This window comes from Trachypithecus francoisi, unplaced genomic scaffold (genome assembly GCF_009764315.1).
Source record: "Trachypithecus francoisi isolate TF-2019V2 unplaced genomic scaffold, Tfra_2.0 Lachesis_group5, whole genome shotgun sequence".
NCBI lineage: Eukaryota > Metazoa > Chordata > Mammalia > Primates > Cercopithecidae > Trachypithecus > Trachypithecus francoisi.
The window spans coordinates 17,553,456-17,580,293 of record NW_022681470.1 but is presented as its reverse complement, the minus strand read 5'-3'; the positions used below and the strand labels follow the sequence as shown (position 1 = coordinate 17,580,293).

General features: G+C 37.4%; 1 protein-coding gene across 8 annotated transcripts in view; it reads right to left on the bottom strand.

The window, feature by feature from the left end:
- The window catches only part of TTC13 (tetratricopeptide repeat domain 13), a 109,951-nt gene that overhangs the window by 64,345 nt on the left and 18,768 nt on the right, over positions 1 to 26,838 (bottom strand). For 4 of the 8 annotated variants that reach the window (XM_033199106.1, XM_033199107.1, XM_033199104.1 and 1 more), the window contains exons 2-6: positions 18,887 to 18,981; positions 15,960 to 16,035; positions 12,052 to 12,122; positions 3,083 to 3,148; positions 1,493 to 1,585 (exon numbers count right to left, since the gene is read on the bottom strand). In XM_033199106.1, coding sequence (XP_033054997.1) covers positions 1,493 to 1,585; positions 3,083 to 3,148; positions 12,052 to 12,122; positions 15,960 to 16,035; positions 18,887 to 18,981 — 401 coding nt within the window. The remainder of the gene's footprint in view (positions 1 to 1,492; positions 1,586 to 3,082; positions 3,149 to 12,051; positions 12,123 to 15,959; positions 16,036 to 18,886; positions 18,982 to 26,838) is intronic. The other 4 variants (XM_033199109.1, XM_033199108.1, XM_033199111.1 and 1 more) reach the window with 1 other exon arrangement.

The following is a 26,838-nucleotide window of genomic DNA, read 5'->3' as shown; positions in this document are numbered from 1 at the left end:
AGAAAGCATGAAAGTGAAAGATTTCTCATAAAATGACTTCTGACATATATAAATGGTATGTTATAATTTAGCTGGAAAATTCAGTATGTAGTAACATTATTGCCCAATAATGCCAGAAAAAGAGAATATTATTATACATAAGACAATTAAAAATTATTTTTCTAATTACCAATGCCATTCTGATAAACAGTAGCTTTTTATGAGATATGCAAATTGTAAAGACCTGTTAAATAATTCTTACCTAAATATACTTAATTTAATTCATGATTTACCAGATTTTAACACAAACCAGAGTAATATAGGGGAAAAAGCATCAGTCCCCTCTCCCAGAAGCAGATGATCACCAAAGTTGTCACCAAATTAGCCACTAAACACCAACTAAATACCAGCAAGTCTCAAGCAGTGATAAACTATAGTCACTTAACCCTTAGGGTTACAATTAAAAATAGATAAGATGTAAGAAATGAAATCATTCATTGAGAAAGATTTTATTCAAAAAGCCAAATCCCCAACCAAACAAAAATTCACTTTAAGAGACTGAACTGTAAGACACAATAATCTTGAGAACAAAAATATCATAAATACAGTTTTTAAATTCCTACACCCTTAGCACTTCCTTTACTAGTTTTCTCTCCCAAAAGAGAAAATAAAAAGTAACTTTTTCTTTAGTTCAACCATGAGATCATATCAGATGATTAAAAGTTGTTTTATTCAGACTAAATACAGTAACACATATCAAGCCTAGATAGCTTATTATTTTCAGAAAGTAAAATAAACACATTTCACTTAAAAACATAAAACAGAATGCCTTTGTACAGACTCTCTTCCCTGCGCTGCACACTCTCCTCCATCTTGTCCCCACCACACCATGGGATTGCATCAGCTCTAGCCTCGCTTCCTCTGATGGCCTCAGCAAACACTCCTAACATTCCCCTTCTTCTCTTCCCAAAGAAGCACCTCCCGTGTCTACTTAAGCCAGTACTACATGGCATCTTCACCACATGTTATCTGTCTCTATGTCAAGTTTCATTAAGATGTGGCTGTAATCATCCACCTGATCTATGTATCCACGCAGCTAGGTCTATCTCATAAGAATTACAGGTAAGTGCTTACACACATACACATCAGCAGAATGAACACTTCCAAGGGCTGTGAATTCCAGTTTGACAAACAGTCCTATCAAGTCTTGCTAGAGTAGGGCACATATACAGTAAATATGTGTTATGTTTTTCAATGAATAGCTATAGAAGTAGTACATATCATAACCACATATTTTCATACTAAATATTACTCTTCTGTATTAGTTCAGGAATATCACTCGGTCCATAGTTTTCTAGTAATTTCAACCATGCTTAAAGGCATTAAGTACCTACATAGAAAAACATAAGGGTTTTAAGGGAGCATTAAAATTTACAAGTAATAAAATGATAGGAAAAATATTGAGATTCAACTAATCCAATAACGACAGAGGGAAAAAGAAAACCACACTCACTTCTGCTCGCTGCTCAAATACCTCTGGACGATCTGGTTCCAAGGTAATTACTCGGCTCAGTTCGAACAGAGCAAGCTCAGCATTCTTAATGTCCTTGAAAAGGCATTAGCTTAGTATGAGACATGCTGTTACTCAAAACCAGGCTGAAAAGATTTTCTGAGAAAACTAATAATTTAGTAATGATATAACCAATTGTTTAAAAATAAATATGAACTTCACTTCTATGTAAAAGATGTGCCATGTCAAATCAGTCATGATATTACAATTATTTAACTCACTCAAGTCTATCTACTTACTCAACAATAACATGTTAGACCCGGCTACCTATCACAAGTTCCACAGATGGCAGGATATTATCTAAACTTAATCTACTTAAACGTGGAATCAACGAATCTCAATGGATGAGTATGTGGATACCAGCACGTGAAATGATGCTGACCAGTGGCAATAGGGGAACAGAAATGGGTCAAGATAGTATCTATCAAAAACATAAGCCTATAAATCTATATCTTAAGAAGTTTAGGTAAGTTCTCTTTAACATTTGCATGTTACTTTTACATTAAAAATGCATGTGTAACTTTTTATTAAATATACATGCAAATTTAATCTCAAGATGTATAATTTTAAAAGATGTGAATTAGGAAGAGGCAGCTCTGAACTTTACTAGTGCAACTTCAACCTGGTCATTCATTGATGCTCTGAGTAAAATATCGTTTCCTTCCTAAGCACTTCCACCATTCCCAATTCTGAATTCATTCTCAGTCCTCTATGTCTCGGAAGTATACAGATACACAAAGTTTCTCCAGTAGGCCAGCACAAGGTTAGTACAATATTAATTGTAATATGTTATAAATTGTAATAAAATAAAAATGTTAAAAATTTTTAATATTTTTAATGTAAAAGTTGCAAAAGTGGTATTGCTCTCTCAAAGCACAATTTCACACAAATATGTTTAGTATACAATAAGACAATAGAAAAAGTTTGCATATAATGTCCTAGACTAAAAATTTGGAAAACTGAACTTACACCATTTCGTGATTTACTATATAATTTCAGGAGTCTTCATTTTTATACCGTAGTACCTTTGCTTGTGTAAAATATGATTATTATAGTCTTCCTCCAGCCTTCCTCAAAGAAATAAGGGGAATAATTTGATTACAGCTACAAAGATATTATACCTATGTGCAAAAAGTATAAAATATAACAAATAAAAATAAATTTTACACACCTAAAAAAAACCTTTTATTCTTTCATCAACCTTTAATAATTGTGAAAGGAACTCAAACTCTAAGTCCTAGTTCACTATTGATGCCCAGTCTCCACTTGGACCATTGAATATCTCTTAGGAATGCAAGCAGGTTCTCATGCTTTTCTTAGTCTATCCAGTTTATCAAAGTTTACTTCAGAAGATCTGGGTGGAAATCCCCAGTCCACCACTTACTAGCTGCCATTTTCTCATCTGTGAACTGGAACGATAGATACCACTCCACATGCCATCAAGGGTCAATGAACAGTAGCAGTTCTAGCAAAACCCTGGTCTGTGTCAGGTCATGTAGGCGCTATGGCAATCGTTAACTATTACATACTCACATGTAGTCCCTTCTTTCCATAGGCTATCCCTCGGCCATAAATTGCACTAACCAGATCAGGCTCCTCCTAGTCAGACCAAAACAGAAACACGTCAAAAACCATAAACAAAACAAAACAAAAAATCAGTTTCTGCTTAAAGCACGTTAATGCCACAAGTGACAGCTCTACTTCTTTATGCTACCACCACTCATAAGTCAATGTGCAGTCTCCAACCTGAAAAGTCTATATTCTTAAAGCTCATTTGAATGAAATGTGATAAAAGTTTCACGTTGAAAGAAATAATAAAGAGAGGAGAAGGGAACCAACATTACGGAGCAACATGCTGGTTTCTTTCACAGAGTCATCCTATTTAAAATGCAATCCTCTCAACAACTCTGGCAGCATCAGCAATCATGTCTTACAGAGAAGAAGGCGGCTCAGAGGGGTAAAGAGATGTGAGCAAAGGATTGGGTAATGCCTATAACTAGTGTGTTTCCTTTCATATATCCATGATATAACCGGAAGAGGAAAGAACCACTCAGTGCCAATACAATGACGAACTAGAAATGAGGCTGCACTGAAATCTGTTGGGAGATTAATCCAACCCTTCATACTAATGGGTCGAAATAAAAAACCAGACTCTTTTTGTAGCCTGCTCCCATGCTTTCTCTGGTTATTCTGCAATCCAGATGGGGTGGAAGAAACACCTATTAGGACCAAGGACAAAACATCTGTTGACCCTGGCCATTGAGTCCTTACATACAGGTTAGTTGGTGAGTGAATGAAATTGCCTCTCATCTACATTTAGCCTCTACAATTTTTACTTCTCTGAATGGTTTGCTATACAGTTAAGAAAGAAGAATAAACAGCCACCTCTGGCTATAAGGTCCTGGGTGGAAGTACTGTACTGCTAAGGGATTTCATAGAACAGCACTGGATTCTCCAGAAAGAAACTTTGCAAAAACTTGATAGATTAATCTATTGTTCAGTTTCATATCTGAGCTAGGGTATCTGCCAGTATTGTAGAAAATGAACACATCCACTTCAATGATGAGTAAATGGGAAAAAATAAAGGAGAAGATAACACTCATTTAAATTTTCTTAAAAGCTACTCAAATAGAATGAGATGCATCTATATCCAGTGGTAAACTGGCATATCACTAGCCACAATCCAGACAGCAGATTGGACTACATGGTGTATGAAAAATTGCAAAATTTCAACTAAACAATTTTAGGTTTCTAGCTTCTCTTAGAACATCAAAAGATTCAACAAACATAGGCCCACATTTTGGCATTCTCACACAGCAATAAATACGTGACTAGAGCTAAGCACTGGCTGTCTCTTTAGATGAGAGGTACAAGTCTATCAGTTCACCACAGGGCCTACCCATTGCAGCCACACTGTGCCAACTCTCATTGCTCATGTTACTTCCCTGGCCCCTAAAAAGTTCTGGATTTATAAGTTATAACTTATACGTAACTGGCATAGAGGTTGCCATGCTATTTGCTAAGTGGGGCGGGGAACAGTACATGTTATAGACCTACAGAAAGATGGTATTTACATTTAATAAATCATACTTATACATGATTGTGTGAGCCATTATGTGCAGAAAGAAACTCTCCAAAATGCTACCAGGAATTTCCTCTGGGGAGTGAGATTACTAGATATATTCCCATTGTACTTAATACATTGTTATATTCCTGTTAATTGTTTAAAACAGACATGCTCATTTATAATAAAAAAATATGTTTTAAGTAATACATGTTTCACTGTAAAAATTTCAGAAAATGAAGAAAAGTACCAAGCAGAAAGTAAAGGAGCCCTATAAGCCTGACCCCCAGAGATAAGAACTTTAAACACTGAAGTATTTTTCCTGGCTTAAAGGAAGGCAGAATAAGTTGTTTGGATGGAGAAAGGATACAGGTGTCAGGGGGAAAAGGGGAGCAGGAAAAAAGGGAACCTATTGAGGAATTAAAAGTAATACTGGCTTCATGCTTTTCTGTAGCAAAAAAGCCAGAAGACAGAACAGTCAATGGTTGAACAGAACCCTAGCCAGGCTGGTGTGCGGAGTCAGTGAGCACAGGGAGCTCATCCTCTAGAGCAGGGGTGTCCAATCTTTTAGCTTCCCTGGGCCACATTGGAAGAAGAATTGTCTTACATCACACATAAAATACTTTAACACTAATGATAGCTAATGAGCTAAAAAAAAAAAAAAAAAAAAAAAAAAAGATCTCATAATGTTTTAAGAAACTTTACAAAGCTGTGTTGAGCCACATTCAAAGCCATCCTGGGCTGCATCTGGCCCATGCGTTGGACAAGCTTGCTTAAGGTAACATCGATCTCCAGGAAGAACCAAACCTATGCTCAGATTTGTTATGGTTCAAAATACATTATCCGAGCCGCTTTTCTCCTAACTGAGAAAAAACTTTACTCCAGATGACCAAGAGGTGAATCAGAAAAAGATGTAAATAAGCAGTTATTCTATTAATACGACTGGCATCCCCGCACACCCATGGCCGGGGCTGGTGCTCTGGTATCCTCCTGCTCTTCAGCTCACACACCTCTCACCAAATCCTGGCCATCTCACCTCCTGAACAGATCGGTGTCCTCCCGCCCACTCCATCAGCCACTACCCTATTCTAAGCCTTCTTCTCTCACCTAGGATATTGTGATCACCTTACCTGTTCTCATTTCTTCCCATCTATTCTCCAGATACACACCAAGAGTTATCTAACACCAAAGTCTCATCATATCACTTCCCTAACTGAAATTATTCAGTGACTCCTCAACACCTAATACTGTGACATTCAAACTTTTTCCACTCCAAATCACTGAAATACATTTTACATTACAATCCAGTACACACATACACATGTGCATGACATATACACACACGTATCAGAAAACAGTTTCACTAGTTACACCTAGGACTTACTATACACTATGGAATCTGAGTTTCTAGTCCAGCATATTTCACTTAAAAAAAAAAAGTGCTAATCTTAACTTGTCAATTAATTTCAGGACCCACTAAAGGGCAGGCAGCAACCCACAAAAAAAAAAAAAAAAAAAAAAAAGTAACATCTAAATGGCTCTGCAGAAAATATTAATCATTTTCCTGCCTTACTGTTCAGCCTCATCTCCTTCCTCTTTTTTTTTCTTTTTTTTCATAAAGACAGGGTGTCACTCTGTCACCCATGCTAGAGTGCCGTGGTGCAAGCCTAACTCACTACGGCCTCAAACTCCTGGGCTCAAGTGATGCTCCCACCTCAGGCTATTTTAGAATTTTTTTGTAGAGATGGAGGTCTCACTTTGTTGCCCAGGCTGGTCTCAAAGTCCTGGCCTCAAGCGATCCTCCTGCTTCAATCTCCCAACATGCTGAGGTTACAGGCATGAGCCACCACACTCAGCTTCATTTCATACCCTAGAAATCAGAACTATTTAATCATTCCCTACATACAAGATGCTTTCCCAAATGCAGTGCATTTGCAAATGCTATCCCCTCTGTCTGAAACACTCACCCATTGCCTTGGTCCCCAAGCAATTCCTTTCATCCCCTAAGTCTAAGCTCAAACACCACCTTTGGATTCCTTCCAGACTCCCCTAGAAAATAAATATGCTCCTTCTCCTTTATCCCACTGTACATTGTATGGATGTCAGCCATTCATTCCACAATTATTTACTAAGGGCCTACTGTTAGCTATCTCAGGTTCCATGCGTTAGGAATACCACACAAAGCCATGCTATTCTTGCCACCTACTAGGAATAGCAAGCAAAAACCAACACAGAAGACAAGAGATTCGCCTATCTGATCAAAGTCAGCTTTGTTAAGCCGGTTCTTCCCAAAGGGGAAGCAAGCAGGACAACTTGGCTAATAATAGTGGGGTGCAGTCAATGGAAAACAAGAGCCCGATCCAGGATAACAGGAAGGCAAAGCTCTACGACAGATGTACCACAGTGGTTAACGTATGGTGGGCCTCCAGCTCTTGCAGCTATAACATTTTTGTAGCAATAAAAATTTTAAACTTAAAACAATAACAAAAAAGAAACAAACAAAAAAACCCCAGTCATTCAAAAGTTTGCAACAGCTGAAATATCTGAATACTGACAACCTCCTAAAGGTAGCCATCCTCATCTTGACTGCAGGATTGGATGTGTGCCCCACAACAGAGCCCCTCGCATGGGCCTCCCCTCAAGTCACCCCATGGTCTCATCATTACTACAGCACTGAATTGATTACTGTGCTTATCTGTAAAGTATTTAGGTTTTCTGTATTCAATTTATGCTTTCTATTTATTTATTTATTTATTTTTGAGACGGAGTCTCACTCTGTCGCCCAGTGCAGTGGCATGATCTCGGCTCACTGCAAGCTCTGCCTTCCGGGTTCACACTATTCTCCTGCCTCAGCCTCCCGAGTAGCTGGGACTACAGGCACCCGCCACCACACCTGGTTAGTTTTGTTTTGGTATTTTTAGTAGAAACGGGGTTTCACCGTGTTAGCCAGGATGGTCTCAATCTCCTGACCTCATGATCCGCCCGCCTCGTCCTCCCAAAGTGCTGAGATTACAGGCCTGAGCCACAGCGCCCAGCCCAATTTATTCTTTCTTTTTAGAATTTTTTCCTAACAGTCAAGAGGGACATATACTTACTGTGGCTGTTATATCTACAGTTCAGTATCAAGCATTCCTAAATTTAAGTAACAGATTTTATTACTTTTAAAAGTTGATACTTTATTTATTATTTTATCTATCATTAGCTAAAAAGCCAAAAACTTTTCTTTATGGAATGCCATAGTAAATTTCTGGGTTTTTCCAAATAAAAACCAATCTTTATTTCTAAAAACAAATTAGGCTCTGAAGAGCTATTTTTCGAAATATTTTTATAATATTTATACTTTATAAAGTTTTCAGAAACTTTTTTAAAAGTTTCTTTAAAAAGTTTCTATACTCTTCAACTTAAAAAGAGTGAAATGAAAATGAATACTTCAATCTTCCAATTTTACTTTATGCAACTGCAAAATCATGGTATAACAGTTGCCTAAATGGTGTTGTGTCTACTTAGATGTCTCAATTCTCAAAAAAAAAGTCTAATATATTATTCTCATTACTTATATAGTGACTTTAAATTTTACAGTATTTACTGTATTTACCACTATAAGGCTGGCTTTTTAGTAAAACTGGAAAGTTACTGGATCTAAAAACCAACAAGTTGAAATAGTCAGTAGATAAGCAATGTAAAGAGGATTAGATTTCACCTAAGTGATGAACACATGTATTTGCATAAAGGATGTTATTTAAAATTCTGTGCAGAGGAATGTTTTCAATTTTGTATGCTAATGTAAAATAAGAAATAATGTTCTTTTACAAGTTCAGTTCCACTGGAATCAAATCAAAATCAGATGAGCTCAAGATCACACAATGAAGCAAAGGCCAAATTGCCTCATAAAATTGTTGAAGCATTTATGTTATACCCATCCCTGCATGGGGACCAAAGCAGCACAGAAATCAGGAAAAAGTTCTACTTTTCAACTCAAGAACACTATTACTGATGCACTGACACACATGGAAGTGACTTCAGGGCATTGGCATAGAGGCAACACGAATTTAAGCTTTAAAAATCAAGAGTTTCCAATGCAGACTGACATCTATTAAATCCTGTCATTGTGCTCAGTTAGAAACCTTGATACTGCTGTAAAGGAAAATCAAACCACAGGGAATACACATTCCAATAAACACTTTGAAACACCAAGGATTATGGAAATATTTCCCAGGTTTGTAACCTGCTGGTGAAACCAAGACAACAGGAAAGGTATAAGAGCTTTATATCAAAAAGTCATTCTGGAGTTAAAGTACCCTTTATATGTAGATTTGAAATTCATATTAAATGAGCTTATCAAAATAGCAATTCTAATAAAATCCAAACCCCTGAGTCCCCATTTGTTGCCTGCTTCTATAAACAGAATCATATTCCATGCTCTGCTGCTTCATACTGGAGTTCATGAGCTGTCTCATTTAAAAAAAAAAAAAAATTTGCCAAGAGTTAATGAACTCAAAAAAAACAAAGTCTATGCATGAATAGCTACCACTTTGTAGATCTGTTAAAGGACATTTACTGGCTTAAAAATACTGCATTTTTGCATATCTAGAAGGTCCTGCAAGGAACAGGTAAAAATGTATTAGCATATATAGAGAAAAATGGTTCTCAAGTGATATTTAGTTCAGGAACAACCTGAAGAATGAAAAGTAGTACAGCAACATCTGTATATACTTGAAAAGCTTCATCACTATTCTGAAATATTGGATATGAAAAAGTATGATTGAGATAAAAATGTATTTCATACTGCAAGAAATTTTATCACTACGCTTGCCAACAAAAGAAAAAACAAACAAAACTAAAAAGAAAAGAGTAATTAGATTTAGAGAATAATCATATGTGTAATACATAATTTAAAGAGACTGATTTATGCAAATTATGATTCGTGATGAAAAAAGGAGTTTCAGTCAATTGGAGAAGAAGTAAGAACTATTCTTTGGACATTTGCTACCACCTACTTTTATAGTGTCTTGATGACACTAGCTTACGAGAATTTGATGAAATCAACAGAAAACTCAAACAGAGACTGTGTGCATCACTTTCAAACATAAACTCTAATATAGAAAAGTTTCGTCCAGAAAAGTAGGATCAAGTTTCTTATCAAAATTTTTGAAAACAATGTTAGCATTTAACATCGAATCTTGGTATTTTCTTTCTTTTTTTCAGAGACAGGTTCTTGTTCTCTAGCTGGAGTGTAGAAGCTTCGAATTTTCTATTTCTTATCAGTCGTAAAATATAAAGAAAATGTGACAGATTTTCACAAAGCTTTATCTGGATGCCTCCAAATTATTCTTTCTTATCCATGTGCCATGCAAATATTATTTCCACATGTGCCATGATGTGGAAAGAGCTGGGAAGCACTGAGGTAAAGGGTAAGGGAAGACAAATCACCAAGGAAAGCACCAGCAGGAAAGCACCAGCAGGAAAGCCAAGGGCATTCTTGCTGCTATATAAAAATATGTTATATACATGACTACCCAGTTCATTCTTCTGCATCTGAACTTTCCACTGCCTTCATCCCTGCCCCATCGATAGTCTGAACTGCCAGTAAAGCAGTCCAACCTTATAATCCATACGCTCTCAAAGAGAGATTTCCCAGCTGAAAGCAACCCATTGTATCACAGATTGATGAAAATGTGATATCACATTTCAACACATTATCTTCTTTGCACCAAGAGAAAAATGCTAATATACTTTCTGAACATAACTGCAAGAGAAATGTCTTACAACTATAAATGGACAAAACAAAGGCATATTATAGAGCCATTAAAAATAAGATTGTAGAAAAATACTGAAAAACATTTATAGCATAGAATTAAGTGAAAAAGTAATACAAAACAGTACATATATTCAGATTACAAAACAACTGCATACCTTGAAAAGGCATAAATAAAACATTTAAACACGTTAAAGTGGCAGAATTCGGAAATTTTTTATTATTTAAAATATTTTCTTTAACAGTACTATATTGTCTTCAACCACAACGGTAATAACATTTTCAAAAAGTTGAATAAAATAATACATCTGCAAATTCCTATTTTCTGCTGGATTCTACACTCCAGCCTGGTTGCCTTAAATTAACTGATATTTGCTCCTATAAATGTATCAAAACCTCCCTTTCAAACCAGGGTCAAGTGTTAACTGTGTAAAAGTGTTTGCTTACCTTTTATAACATTGCCAATACTTAATAGAAATGTGATTTTTAAAACCATCTATAATCTACCCTTTGTATTTTAAATTCCACTGAAGAATAGTGTTCCACATGAGCACCCAAATATACTGCTCCTTGGATCCAAAGACCTCAAAGTAATAACTAAAAATACCTCATCAATTGTTTGAGAATGAAGATGTTATCAATATAATTAACCATATTTTTAAAGAGAAAACAAAAGCAGAGCTAACATTTCAAAATGAATCATTTAAATTAAGTCTGCCTGCTAGACTGTAAGGTATTTGTTGGCACTTGCTATGATTAACACAGACGAATACACCAGAATAGTACTTTGACTAGCCAAAATTTACTAAGCACTTACTATGTGCCAGGCACTAGGTACTAAGTACTTTAATAGGATATTTCATTTAAATCAAAAAAGAATTTTTTTGGAGGTAGTTATTATTATCTCCATAACTCAAGAGTTTAAAAAACTTGGTAGCAAGAAGCAGAGTGGATTAGAATTAAGGCATCTCTAGCTCTAAAATCCATGTCTTCTTCACTGTACTTTACTGGAAAGACACAACAACAATCAATAAATGGTTAGGCACCAACAGTGCATACAGTTAAATAATGATACAAGATATAAGGCCAATGATATTGGGCAGCTACCAGCCTTCTCTGCAACTCTTACACATGTAGTGCTTGCATGCTTTATCTTAACTAGACTTTAGCACAGCCACCAATCAGTAAAGACCCAATACTTCATTAAGGAGTTTCATAATTATACGTTAAGGTGAGAAACATATGTATGAGTAGAAATTAAGTTAATCATGAAGATCAACTCCTGTGTGAAAATAAGTTGGAATTTCAAGAATTTCCAGTGTCCATATCTCATGGGAGATATTGTGGTAGAGAGGAAAGTGAACTGATGCTAACGTTTTTTTAAAGCTTGCATTTGAATCCCATCTCTGCAACTTGATGGTTGGGAGACTATGAGTAAATTGCTTGACCTGATTAGATTCCCTTTTTCTCATTTAAAATGAAGGTGTATTTAAAATCTTTCAAAGATTAAATGAAAGCATGTCACAAGGCCTGGCACCAAGAAAGTGCTCAGCCCATACCAATTTATTTCGCTTTCTTGTATAATTTAAAAACACGTTGTATTACAGCACTTCAGCTGTGCATTAGTCCATATTTTTGTCACGACCATAAACTCGAAATTCCATAAATAAGAAGAAAAATTACCTGAAGCATTGTTGAAAAATGCCGTATTGCTTCATCATAGAGACCACTGCCAATCAAGACGTAAGCAATAGCTATGAAACAAAATACAAAAATATTAAAGGAAAGAATAAAGTACCTCAAACTAGAATCAATAACTAACTTCTTTGGTAAATCTCCAAAGGCAGCTCCAAGCACTGGAAGCAGTTAAAGAAAACCTAGAAGTTAATAAGGTGTCACTGAATTCTTCCACTTTCACCACTCCGCACTTACTAATCAGCCTTCCAATTCCATTTAGATTTAAATTGTTAAAGTCATCTATAAAATATCTGCCTACAAGAAATACTTATCTTTTTCTAAGCCCATCATTCATTTTCAGATCCCAAATAACCTTTGTGATGTCTCCTAGCTATCACAAAAGCTAGTAATAACCCTAAATAATGTCCACATAACATGGCAATGTGATTTTTACTGTGAATGTTATGAGAAATACCCAAACAGCATCACAAATCTCAGTTCCTGAAAGTGATGAATTTACTGCCAATTACCTAGTAAGAACAAAAACAGGGACTCAAATATGTTAACATAATGCTTAACTGTGGATAATACAAACCACCATAATGCAATGACAGTCTTTTTCCTACTTCTTCCATTCAAATTATAGTGAAAACGCTACTCAAAATATACACTAAAGAATCATTTTGTATCACATTGTTTAGGAGAGTGGTACTTTGAAATTAGAGCTAGGACAGTCTCTGAAAACACAGCAATATTCTGACTAAATTCTGCCACCCATCCAAAAAACAATGTTTGAATATTCTAGATTACATTACCATCTATAAAATTTGCCCTGACTGCTTAACCCTTGGGCCCCCCAAAATCCTTAAAAAACATTTTATTCATCACTCAACATAACTATTTTGATAACATTTATTTGCAAAAAAGCTTTTCTGTAAAACTTTACTGCAATACCCTTTAGGACCAAATAAGTGTTCAAGAAGATGGGCAACGAAAACTTTTACTGTCATTAAGAGCTTATATTTCCTGACAGTTAAAAGTAGTAAAAACATTAAACAAAGCAGAAATAGATATGAAATGCAAAAAGAGTTTAAAATATATTCATAAATCAATAAAGTAAAAATAAAGTTCAAATTTAACACCATAATAATATAAGCACTTCTGGGGGCACTCTTCAAAATAAAAAGAGAGCCCTTTTGCCCTACTTTCTTTGAAAAGATAAATTAAGCCCAAATACATATTCAGAATGCTGACAATGGATACCATTCAGTTAGCTAACCTCCGGGTAACCAGAGGATACCTTTAGTTTTGGTGGGGGTTGCAGGGGATGGGGGCAGTAATATTAGCAGTGAAAACAGCAGCAAGAATCACAGTGGTTACAGGCATTGCATTCTTAATATGTGTCAGGCATAGTACTATCCTTTACCAGTATTAACTCATTTGCTCCTCCACTGCAATGAGGTAGGTACAATTATTAACCCCATTTTGCAGACAAGGAAATAAAGCAGAAAGTGGTTAAACAAGCTGTCCAAGGACCATAAGCAGAGAGTGAGAGGAAGGCAGCAAGCTGCCTGGCTCCGGAGCCTGACCTCCCAGGGAGCCTAGTACGCTGAGAAAATTCAAGGCAGTTCCCAAACCACTGTGCACTGGAGGGATGGCCAAGTGGCTGAAATTCCTTAATGGTCAGATGAACATGGATAAAAACATAAACTTGTACTTTTTTGAATGCAGGAAGATGATGATTGTGCAGAAAGCCAAGATCTGAGCTCGGATTCTAGCTCTGCCACTCACCAGCCGTGTGATCATGGGGACCTCAGTCACTTCGCATAACTGTCTGGGTCTTGCTTAATATGCCTGTAGAAAATTTTCTTAAAGATTCCTTTCAAATCTAAATTTTTATTTCCTATTTATTATCCCATAATCAGTAAATATCTGTTGAATGAACAAATCAATCAATGAGCCATAAAAACAAATATGATTTTCAGAGATAAATTTTGTACTTTAGGAACATATTTAAATGGCTGTCCACATCGAAATGATTGAATTCCACTTCAAATCAAATGCAGTTTTCAAATCTCTCCACCTGAAACTCAACATTTTGTGAACAAAACCAGAAGTATCTATTAATAAAAGAATAATCGGCCGGGCGCAGTGGCTTACGCCTGTAATCCCAGCATTTTGGGAGGACGAGGCAGGCAAATCACAAGGTCAAGTGATTGAGACCATCCTGGCTAACACAGTGAAATCCCATCTCTACTAAAAATACAAAAAAATTAGCCGGGTTTGGTAGTGGGCACCTGTAGTCCCAGCTACTCAGGAGGCTGAGCCAAGAGAATGGCATGAACCTGGAAGGCGGAGCTTGCAGTGAGCTGAGATTGGGCCACTGCACTCCAGCCTGGGTGACACAGCAAGACTCTGTCTCAAAAAAAAAAAAAAGAAGAAGAAGAATCATAATCCAAATCTTGTGCAAATACAAATAACTATTAGGATCTAAATTTTGCTGTAGGAGTCTAAAGACATAAAGGCAAAGCTGGTATAACTGGACTTCTCTCAGAAATCTCTACTCACCAGCAACCCCACATCTCCGAGCAATGTATATGTTCACAGATGCCATTTCTTCAAGACAAAATACTGGGTACAAAAGATCGTAGGCCAGCTCAGGGGCTATACTCCCCCAGGGTCTACTAGGATTATTCTTGGAGAACAAAACAGACCTGGCACATATCAGGCTCTGAACTCATTATTTAATAAATAAATACTACTCTAAGTAGAATCCAAGGACTTCAGAAAAGACCAGATCTGATGTCTTAAAGGGCAGTCGTCAAAGCCTCCTCAAAGAATATCACCACAAAGTAATCAGCATTTTCAAAATAGCACTCTGGGAGGCCAAGGCAGGAAGATCCCTGGAGCCAAGAGTTTGATACCAGCCTGGGCAACATGGTGGGTCCTGGTCTCCATAAAAAATAAAAAAAGATTAGCTAGGCACTGTGGCGTGTACCTGTAATCCTACTTATTCAGGAGCCTGAGGCAAGAAGATGATTCGAGCCCAGTTCAAAGTTGTAGTGAGCTATGATTGCACCACTGCACTCCAGCCTGGGCCACAGAGCAAGACCCTGCACTAACAGGAAAGAAGCCAGTATAAGGAGCACTTAATCTTAATATCAAACATGTATGGCCATGGTAAGGATAAAATAATTATGCCTAAATTAGATAGAGAAGAATTCCTGAAGGTGCTTTGGGCGACTGGGCCCCATGCGAGAACACGTGCTTCAATAGACTGCCCAGTTGCACTTCTCAGCCCTGTATTCAATTTTGTCTCCACTTCTTCAAATGTAAACTCAGTAGACAGTGAGGGAAACACACCCAGTGCATATCTGACACTGACAAAATCAGCCTGTTTTAAAACATGCAATGAACACACCAAACTATGTGACTCATGTAGATAAGAATGAATTCAATTTTTCTACACCCACATTCTTAGACCCAAAAATAAATGACTAGCCAAATGAGTAAAATAACTTAAAGTTTAAGTTAAAATAACTTCAACATTGCTATTTCACTACACAGAAAAGCAGGTGGTCTGAGATTCTATTCTGCTTTCTTCATTGCTCACATCTGATGACAGCACACAAGTAACCTTTTACTGAATCAGAACAGCTCATAAGAGCTCACTGCCATAATTACTAATTTCCATAGAAATGGAGAGCTGAAACAGATTATTCCATCCAAATCTTTTTTTTTTTTTGACATATAATAAACGGAACGTCACAAGGGCTGAATGCCCCATGCAAGATCAAACAGCTCAAATTGGCAAAGCCAGTCTCTCCACACCTTACCATCCTGTCTTCCTGCTATGCATCTAACCAAAAATTTGAGACAAATATTACAGGAATATTACCAGATTCAAATCTTACCTAACTCTTCATTTGTGCTGTCATTATCAGTGGCAAATGGAAATCTCTTCTGTTCTGCAATAGACTTGGCCTGGCTCTGGGAAAAAAAAAAAAAAAGAAACATACACTTTAGCTTATCACAAATGAAGGAAAACTTGTATTAAAATCTGTATTTTAAAAAATTACAGCTACATTTGATTTAAGTGGAAGCAAGAAAATGCCACTATTGTGGGAATGTTTTACACTTTATGGCTTTCAGTAAAACCTTGATGACGAGAGGGAAACGCTTATCAGCTCCTTCCAGTTTTGCTATGTAGCTGGGAGCTTCCACACATGGAACCCGGTAAAACTTCAAGATGTGGCAGATTTAACAATGCGTATGGGTGTTACTGATGGTATACAGCTGGGTGTGATCAGAACATGAGTCCTTCCTCTTTGTCAAGTATTTACAGACAAGTTCACAGATGCAAAAGATTTTTCTCCTTAATAAATTGCTTAGATAGATGGGGCATGGTGGCTCACGCCTTTAATTCCAGCACTTTGGGAGACCAAGGCAGGAAGATTGCTTGAGCTCCAGAATTTCGAGATCAGTCTGGGCAACACAGTGAGACTTCGTCTCTACTAAAGTTCAAAAAACATTAGCTGGGCATGGTGATGTATGCCGATAGCCCCAGCTACTTCGTTGGGGCTGAGGCAGGAGGATGGCTTGAGCCTGGGAGGTCAAGGCTGCAGGGAGCTCTGCTTGTGCCACTGTACCCCAAATAATTGCTTAGATGGCTTGATTGTGGCAATCATTTCACTATATATATGTATATAAAATCACATTGTACACTGTAAATATATAATTTTTATTTGTCAATTGCACCTGAGTGAAGCTGGGAAAAAAAGCAAGTAAATTGCTTAGAGCCAAGAAAAAGAGTCTGTAAAAATTGCTTTATTTCATATTTGAGGGGAGTCTACCATTTGCCAAGCCTTTCTGCAAAAAGATACTGGGACGAGGACAGAAATAAAATTCCACAAATTGTTTACTAAGCAACCTCAAGAGTACACCGAAGAATACATTTGATTTCAAGTTGTTTGTATTCATTAGAAAGTGGGCAGGAGAAGGATAGTACAAACAAATCAAATTTTTTTTTTCTGAAATGGAGTTTCACTCTTTTTGCCCAGGCTGGAGTGCAATGGCACGATCTTGGCTCACCACAACCTCTGCCTCCCAGGTTCAAATGATTCACCTGCCTCAGCCTCCTGAGTATGTGGGATTACAGGCATGCACCACCACCCCGGCTAATTTTGTATTTTTTTAGTAGAGATGGGGTTTCTCCATGTCGGTCAGGCTGGTCTTGAACTCCTGACCTCAGGTGATCCACCCGCCTTGGCCTCCCAAAGTTCTGGGATTACAGGCGTGAGACACCGTGCCTGGCCAAACAACAAATCAAATTCTTGATGAAAAAGAATTTTTCCTATTTCTAATACTGCATCTATAATATCGCCTCTGGACAGAGTTGAGAAGCTATGCTCAAGTAAGTTTGAACACACAGCTCAACATCACTAGTAGACTAATTTCAATCCAACTTTCTCATCCCTGCTTACGTTTCAGTTCCTGAAAGCTGAATTGCCCGATACCCCTAAATAAAGGGAGATTATGTTGACCCTTTGCTATTCCTTCATATGATGTGTACAATCACACTTTTATGTTTATTTGCATAATGATTTGGTTGGTGACTATAGACGTCATGGCGCAGAGACCAACACTATCTGGCTTGTTGCTGTATTCCTAATACTCACCAAGCACAATGCCTGGTACATAATGCAAAGACCAACACTATCTGGCTTACTGCTGTATTCCTAATACTCACCTAGTGCAATGCCTGGCACATAATAGGTACAAAATAAATATTGGGAGACTGGATCAATAAATGAATAGTCTAAGTCCCATATTTCAACCTCAGGAAAAGGAAAGGCCAAGACTAATGAGCTTTCTCCCATACGTCACTAGCTAGCTCTAGCTTAAACTGGAAATGCAACTAGTAGAAAATATTTTAACTACTCTCAGTAAGAAGACTTTCATAACTCTAAGAATCTAACTGCCTATACAAGATGGGATTATCCAACTTCTACATAAACACTTTCAGAGATGACCAACTCACTGCTTTACAAGATGGCCCCTTCTGGTTTTAGGCAAGTCTAATTCAAGAGTTTTCCATATATCAAGTTGATTACTATGCAGCGAGTTAGGTAAAAGCAGCCGATCATTCTCTAGTTTGCAGTTTCAATCCATCTTCAGTAGTTCTGACGTGAAAAGGCAAGGCTTTGTTTGAAAAAAAAGAATATCTTAAAAGGAAATTTTAAACTGAAGATGCAAAGAGTATCTATGCAGATGTTGAAGGAAAAGGCCTGGAGAAAAAATATATTAAACTTGTACACAGAAAGAACAATCAGCTTCATAGAGTTGAGTGTGAACAAAAAGAAGACCCATCCCCCTTGAGGCAGCCAGGCTGGAGGAGGAGACACACTAACATGGATAGGCAGATGCAAACATTACCTACCATCAAGTATTCACCCCTGAAATGGAGAGGTCCACTGTATAGTTCAGTTGGTACTGATAGAAAACATAGATATAAAAGATACCCACATATGCAAAGGTTGGAAAAATAAGAGTCTACTATACCTCCAAATACATAAGGCTGCTAGAAATAAGGTTGAACTATAATGTCCCCTTTATTTCTTGAGACTTGCAAATTAAAAGTTCTATGTCCTGAATGATCAACCATCCAATGCATAAGTCATAATAATTCAATGTGACAAAATACCAGACGACCTATCTTTATCCTATGCATATAGACTCAATGAGGCCCAACTTCTAGTTGACAGAGGCGACTTCCACTTTTTGGAACTAGTATTACTGTGCTTCAGGTCACAAAAACAGAACACAGAGAGAAGATACATACCAGAATCTTTTCAGTGTTGAGGGAAAGCAAGGAGTCACAGGGTGGTGATCCCTTGGGTTCGCAGTCTGAGTCATGGAAGTTCAAAAAGGATGACTCTGAAAGGCAAGCATTCTTGGTTTTTCTCTACACCTTAATTTATGCTCTTAGGTGCTTAACTATGAATCAGAAACTATGAATCCACAAAACCAAAATAAGAATAGGTGTGAACAACACTAAAAGTGGCAACCAGCTGGGCACGGTGCCTTACACCTGTAATCCCGGCAACTCGGGGGGCTCGCTTGAGGCAAGGAGTTCAAGACCAGCCTGGGCAACAGCAAACCAACCAGCCTGGGTCTCAAATAGTGAGACCCTGTCTCTAGAAAACAAAAAACAGAAGTAGCAACTTGTATCCTACTTTTATAATTGGGTAATGTTTTATGGTTTGCAAGTATCTTGCACAACCATTAGTAATGGTCCTCACCACCATTCTCAAATGAGCAAAGCCAGTGAGCTTCCTGGATGGTGAAATGAGGTTTAAATAGGTTGTAACTTATCTAAAGGCAACAGGACAGAAACAGTACTAGTACAATGCTTGTCTCAGGACACATGTGGAACTAATATTGTTGTTAAGATCCTTCAGTTGAACATCTATGGGGTAGCATTTACCACATATTAAAAAAAAAAAAAAATCACAAAAGGGAGAATAAGCCAAACCAGGGAGACTTAAATGTTAAAAGATACCCCCTAGGCCAGGCACGGGGGCTCACACCTGTAATCCCAGCACTCTGGGAGGTCAAGGCAAGTGGATCACCAAAGATCAGGAGTTCGAGACCAGCCTGGCCAACATGGCAAAACCCTGTCTCTACTAACATACAAAAACTAGCCAGGCATGGTGGCAGGTGCCTGTAGTCTCAGCTACTTGGGAGGCTGAGGCAGGAGAATTGCTTGAACCCGGGAGACAGAGGTCGCAGTGAGCCGAGACCATACCATTTCACTCCAGCCTGGGCAACAAGAGCAAAACTCTGACTAAAAAAAAAAAAAAAAAAAAAATACACACTATGAGTCCAGTATGCAACATATATAAACAACTCTTACAACCCAACAAAGACAACACAATTTACAGGCAAAGGACCTGTAGAGGTCATTGAGCACATGAAAAGCTGCTGAACATCATTACTCATTACCAATTAGGGAAATGTAAATCAAACCACAATAAGGTACCTCTTCACACACACACTGGGATGGCTATAACCAAAAAGCAGAAAATAACAAGTGGTAGCAAGAATGTAGAAAACTTGGAACCCTTGTGCATTGCTGGTGGGAATGTAAAATGGTACACCAGTTATGGAAAATGTAAAATGGTTATGGAAAATGTAAAATGTAAAATGGTACACCAGTTATGGAAAAGTGAATCAGAATTTCCATATGATGCAGCAATTCTTCTCCTAGGTATATACCCCAAAATTGAAAAGGGACTCAAACAAGTGTTGTGTATTCATGTTCATAGTAGCCCTAATCACAGTAGCCAAAAGGTAGAAACGGTCCAAGTGTCCATCAACAGATGAATGAATAAACAAATTGTGGTATATACAGAGTAGAATACTATTCAACTATCAAAAAATGAACTACTGATACACACTGCAACATGGAAGAACTTCCAAAACATTATGCTAAATGGAAGAAGCCAGACACAAAGGGTCACTCATCACATGACTCCATCTATATGAAATGTCCAGAATAGGTGAATCCATAGAGACAGAATGCAGATTGGTGATTGCTGGGGATAGGGGAAGGAGGGAATGGGAGAAACTGCTTAATGGATAAGGGGTTTTACTTTGGAGTGTTGAAAACAACTTTAGGTGGTTGCACACAGTGAATGCCACTGAATTGTTTGCTCTAAAATGGTTAATTTTATATTAAAACATCTCACCTTGATAGATTATTGCAAAAAAAGATATGTTCTAATTCAGCAGTCATTAAAGAGCATTAAATTATGTTCAAGGAACCATCTGAGGGAGAGAATAAATTATAATATCAAAATCAGTCTGTGTCCTCAAAGAACATATAATTTAGCTAAATTCTCACATGTTGTACATCTTAACAATAAGAAGCAAGACATGATATGGCAAAGAAGCCCTGGGGTGGTGAATAATTACTGAAGCTGCAATGTTAAATTTCACAAGGCATAAGCAGGGTTTAAAAGAATGGATGGAGGCTGGGCGCGGTGACTCACGCCTGTAATTCCAGCACGGGAGGCTGAGTGAGGTAGGCTGATCCCTTGAGCTCAGGAGCTTGAGACCAACCTGGGCAACATGGCAAAACACCATCTCTACAAAAGAAAAAATTAGCTGGGTGTGATAGTACACGCCTGTAGTCCCAGCTACCCAGAGGCTAAGGTGGGAGGATCACCTGAGTCCAGGAGGTCAAAGCTGTAGTGAACCATGATCATGCCACTGCACTCCAATCTGGATGACAGAGTAAGACTCTGTCTCAAAAAACACACAAGAAAGAAAGAAGAAAAGAAAATGAAAAGAAAAGAAAAGAAAAAAGAATGGATGGATTTAGACTGGGGCAGAGAAAGGGAAGGGGTATTCCGGATAGGATGATGAGTGTTACACACGAAGGTGCAAAGGCAAGGAAATGCAAAGGGCAGTGAGGAGACTCCTACTTCTACTCCCTGGCTAGAGAAGGGAGTTTGTGTTGGAAAAGAAAAAGTATGAGTTTGGAAGGTGAGGGGTCAGACTGCAGAAAGTCTGATCTGAACCCCAGGGAAAGGTTTTAGTCCCACAAGAATGAAGATAGTAATGGTTCCTGGCAGATGGTTGGAGAATAATGACTCGATGAAAGATATTTTGGAAACTTACACATTTATAACCTGTTTCTCCTGCCTTTTCTAAGCTAAGAAAACTTAGCTTACTTACTATATGCCAGGCACTGTGCTAAGCAATGTGTATACATGGCCTTATTCTAACAATCCCTCTCCTTTGTGGAATGCATTTCAGTTTCAGTAAATATACACCTACATAATTTTAAAAGGCTGCACAGCATTCCATAATATGGAACTTAACCATACTTTTATCATTGGATATTTAGGATGTCCCTACTTTTTTCTTAATATGAACAGTATTTCAGTAAGCATTCTTGACCTATATTTTTGAAAATGTACCCACTTATGATAGATTCCAACAAATAAAATTGTCAAGTCAAAGGGTGTACACAATTTTAATATTTTCATATATATTGCCCCATTTCCTTCCTAGCATATAATAACAATTTCATTCCCACTAGCAGTTTGAGAAGGTCCATTTCCCTCCAGAGTACTGACATTCTTTTTGTCTTTCCCAATCTGAACATAGCACTAATAAAGTTAAACTTTTGGTTTATTGGCCATTTGTATCTCCTCTTTTATAAATCACTTATATCCTTTGCTCATTTTTAAGTCATCTAAACCTATCCTTGCATAAGATATTGAAAAAAATTCCTAATTATCTATTTTCCAAATGGTTAGCCAGTTGTCCCAGCACCACTTGTTAAATTATCAATTTGAATGCCACCTTTATAATACATTATAGACATTAGGATCTGTTCCTACACTTTCTTTTAAAGGAAATATTTAAGAGTATTTAAATCCAGCTATAGTAACCAAAAAAGCATGGTACTGGCATAAAAACAGACACACAGACTAACGGAACAAAATAGAGAACCCAGAAACAAATCCACACGCCTACAGTGAACTCATTTTTGACAAAGGTGCCAAGAATACACACTGGGGAAGGCAGTCTCTTCAATAAATGGTGCTGAGAAAACTGAATATCCATATGCAAAAGAATGAAACTAGACTCCTATCTCTCACCATACACAAAATGAAATCCAAATGGATTAAAGACTTAAATCCAAGACCTCAAACTATGAGACTACTACAAGAAAACACTGGGGAAGCTCTCCATGATATTCGTCTGGGTAAAGATCTCTTGAGCAACACCCACAAACACAGGCAACCAAAGCAAACAAGGACAAATGGGATCACATCAAGTTAAAAAGCTTCTCCACAGCAAAAGATACAAGCAGCAAAGTGAAGAGACAACCCACAGAATGAGAGAAAATATTTGCAAACTACCCCTCTGACAAGCAATTAATAACCAGAATATATAAGGAGCACAAACAACTCTATAGGAAAAAATTTAATAATCCAAAGAAAAACTGGGGAAAGATTTGAATAGACATTTCTCAAAAGAAGACATACAAAAGGCAAACAGGCATATGAAAAGGTGCTCAACATCACTGATCATCAAAAAATGCAAATCAAAACTACAATGAGATATCATCTCACCCCAGTTAAAATGGTGTATATTGCAAAAGACAGGCAATAACAAATGCTGGTGAGGATATGGAGAAAGGGGAACCCTTGTACACTGCAGTGAGAATGTAAATTAGCAGAACCACGATAGAGAACAGTTTGGAGGTTCCCAAAAAAAACTAAAAATTGAGCTACCATATGATCCAGCAATCCCACTGCTGGGTATATATCCAAAAGAAAGGAAATCAGTATATGGAAGAGATATCTGCAATCCTATATTTGCTGAGCATTGTTTACAATAGCTAAGATTTGTTAGCAACTTAAGTGTTTATCAACAGATGAATGGATAAAGAAAATGTGGAGTACTACTCAGCCATAAAAAACAATGAGATCAGCCTGTAATTCCAGCACTTTGGGAGGCCAAGGTGGGTGGATCACCTGAGGTCAGGAGTTCAAGACCAGCCTGGCCAACAAGGTGAAACCCTGTCTTTACTAAAAATACAAAAATTAGCTGGGCCTGGTGGCAGGCACCTGTAATCCCAGCTACTCAGGAGGCTGAGGCAGGAGAATCGCTCGAACCCAGAAGGCAGGGGTTGCAGTGAGCCAAAATCACGCCATTGCACGCCAGCCTAAGCAACAAGAACAAGACTCCATCTAAAAACCAAAAAACAATGAGATCCAGTCATTTGCAACAACATAGATGGAACTGGAGATCATTATGTTAAGTGGAATACCCCAAGCACAGAAAGACAAACTGTATGTTCTCACTTAGTTGTAGGATCTAAAAATCAAATCAATTGAACTCATGGACATAGAGAGTGGAAGGATAGTTATCAGAGGCTGGGAAGTATAGTAGGCGAATGGCGGGGAGGTGGGGATGGTTACAAAAAACCCCAGAAAGAATGAATAAGACCTCCTATTTGATAGCACAAAAGGATGACTATAGTCAATAACAACTTAATTGTATATTTTAAAATAACTTAAAGAATGTATTTGGATTGCAACTCAAAAGATAAATGCTTGAGGGGATGCATACTCCCCCAATTCTTCATGATGTGCTTACTTCACATTACACGCTGGTATCAAAACATCTCATGTATTCCATAAATACATACAACTAATATCCATGTACCCATAAATTTTTTTTAAATAAGTTAAAAAACATTTTTTTAAGATTTAAGTGCAACTTCAGCAACAGCTCTAACAAATGTCCAATCTCTGCATGGATATTTACATTTTTTAAAAATTACAGTAGTATTTCATGTTCATGTTCATTGTAGAAAATATGAAATATACAGAAATTGCAGAACATAAATAAAAATCATTTAGAATGGCATCATTCATTGAAAACCACTGAAAATTTTGGTATACATAATAAAAGGTGGTAATTCTGAAATCAGATAGTCTGGATTTGAATTCCTACTCTCTGCTACTACTTCCTGGCTCTCAGCCACTGTAATCTTCCAGTTTCATTTGCAAAATACGGTCAATAATAGTATCAACTTCTCAGGGTGGTTGTAATATTTAAATAAGGAAATATATGAAAAGCATATGGTACAGTTTCTGACACACAGGAAGAGCTCAAAAAGAATGTTACCTACCACTATCGTCATTAGGATAATGTCAGAATGGAATGAGATACATTGCTTAGTAATCTGTCCTTTTAACTTAGTAATATAATATAAATGTTTTCCCATTTAATTAAATTTTATTTTCCTTTTTTTGAGACAGGGTCTCACTCTGACACCCAGGTTAGAGTGCAGTGGCACAATCTCGGCTAACTGCAGCATTGACCTCAGCATCCCTAGTAGCTGGGAACACAGGCGTGCACTACCACACCTGGCTAATTTTTCATTTTTATTTTTTGTGGAGACAGGGTCCCACTGTGTCGCCCAGAATGGTCTCGAACACTTGGGCTCAAGCAATCCTCTCGCCTCAACTTCCCAAAGAGTACTGGGATTACAGGCATGAATCACTGCACCTGACTTAAATTTTCTCCTAATTACTTAAACTTAGGACTATATATCACTTTTCATTTAATATTTTTAAAATAAATTTTTAGTTCTCTATAAGAAACTTTTGTTTCTAAACTTTCTAATCCCATATGATCTGTTTGTTTTGATTTCAGTATCACATTGTTTCAATTATTGTAGCCTCACAATAAATAGATGTTTTTTGGTTTTTATTATTTTAAATTGATACATAATAATTGTACATATGGGGTAGAGGGTGATATCTTGATACACAATACATACATTTTAATATAAAGCAAAGCCATTACCAATTTTATTCCAAAACTTTCTTGGCTATTTGTATAAACATTCTTTCTTCAGATAAACTTCAGTTTTTTAAGTTCCAAAACAAAAAATCTCTCTATGATTTGTGTTAGGATGGCATTAAAATTGTAGATTAATAGAAGAAATACTTCTTTATAAAATTTTATCTTTTAAAATATTTTATTAAACTATGTGACACTTCATACATTTTATATAGTATTTACATGTGATTTTTTAAATTGGGTTGATAACCATTGATTCAATACATATTTGTTGAGCATCTACTATGTTCCCATCACTGTGTTAGCCTCTACTGAGCAAAACCAGAAATGACGCTTCTTCTACATAGAGATTATAGTTCCCTGTGGGAAAACTGATAGCAATCAAAGTACACAAAGAAACGTAAACCAACAACAGTGTGAAAGCTACATACGACAGCACAGTAAGAAGACGTGGCCTGGTCAGCTTCCCGAGGACGTGAATAATATCAGCTAACACACAGTTACCTTGTACAGGCAACCTTCAAATCCCCATTTCAAAGATGAGGAAAATGAACCTGAGGAACTTACGGTAATCTTCCTGAGGCTACCCTCTAGCAAAGCAGTGGAGGCCTCCCTGAACCGAGGCCGTCTAGTTCTGGAGTCTGTGCTCTTAGCCATGAATAAGTGAACGGGAGACCTGAAGGAAATTAAGAATTTCACCATAGGAGGCTACAGCACTGGGAGAGCAGTCAGGCAGAAATATCAGCACGTGGTAAATCCTTTGTCTAACTGCCTAGTGCTGAATATTTTATCTGCCCACATTATTGAACTCTTTACAGCCCTATTAATGTCTCCATTTATTCAGTTGATAACTGTATTATCTGCATGTAATTTTATCAAGGTCTTTTAAAATATTTATATTCATTTAGCATCTTTTTATACTAGATGAAACTTCCAAAAGGTGCTCAATAACGCCAATGATTAACAGGCACCCCTGCTTATTCCTGACATTAATACTTCATTTAATAACTAAGATTTCATCAACGTTTGATAAAACTTTTTCATCTAACATTTATCAACATCTAGTGGACAGCTGCTCTGTGGCGGCTATGAGTTGAGACTGATATACTTCACAGTATTAAAAGAACTATTCTTTTTTTTTCTTTTCTGTTCTTTTTTTTTTGAGACGGAGTCTTGCTCTGTCGCCCGGGCTGGAGTACAGTGGCTGGATCTCAGCTCACTGCAAGCTCCGCCTCCCGGGTTCACGCCATTCTCCTGCCTCAGCCTCCGGAGTAGCTGGGACTACAGGCGCCCGCCACCTCGCCCGGCTAGTTTTTTGTATTTTTAGTAGAGACGGGGTTTCACCGGGTTAGCCAGGATGGTCTTGATCTCCTGACCTCGTGATCTGCCCGTCTCGGC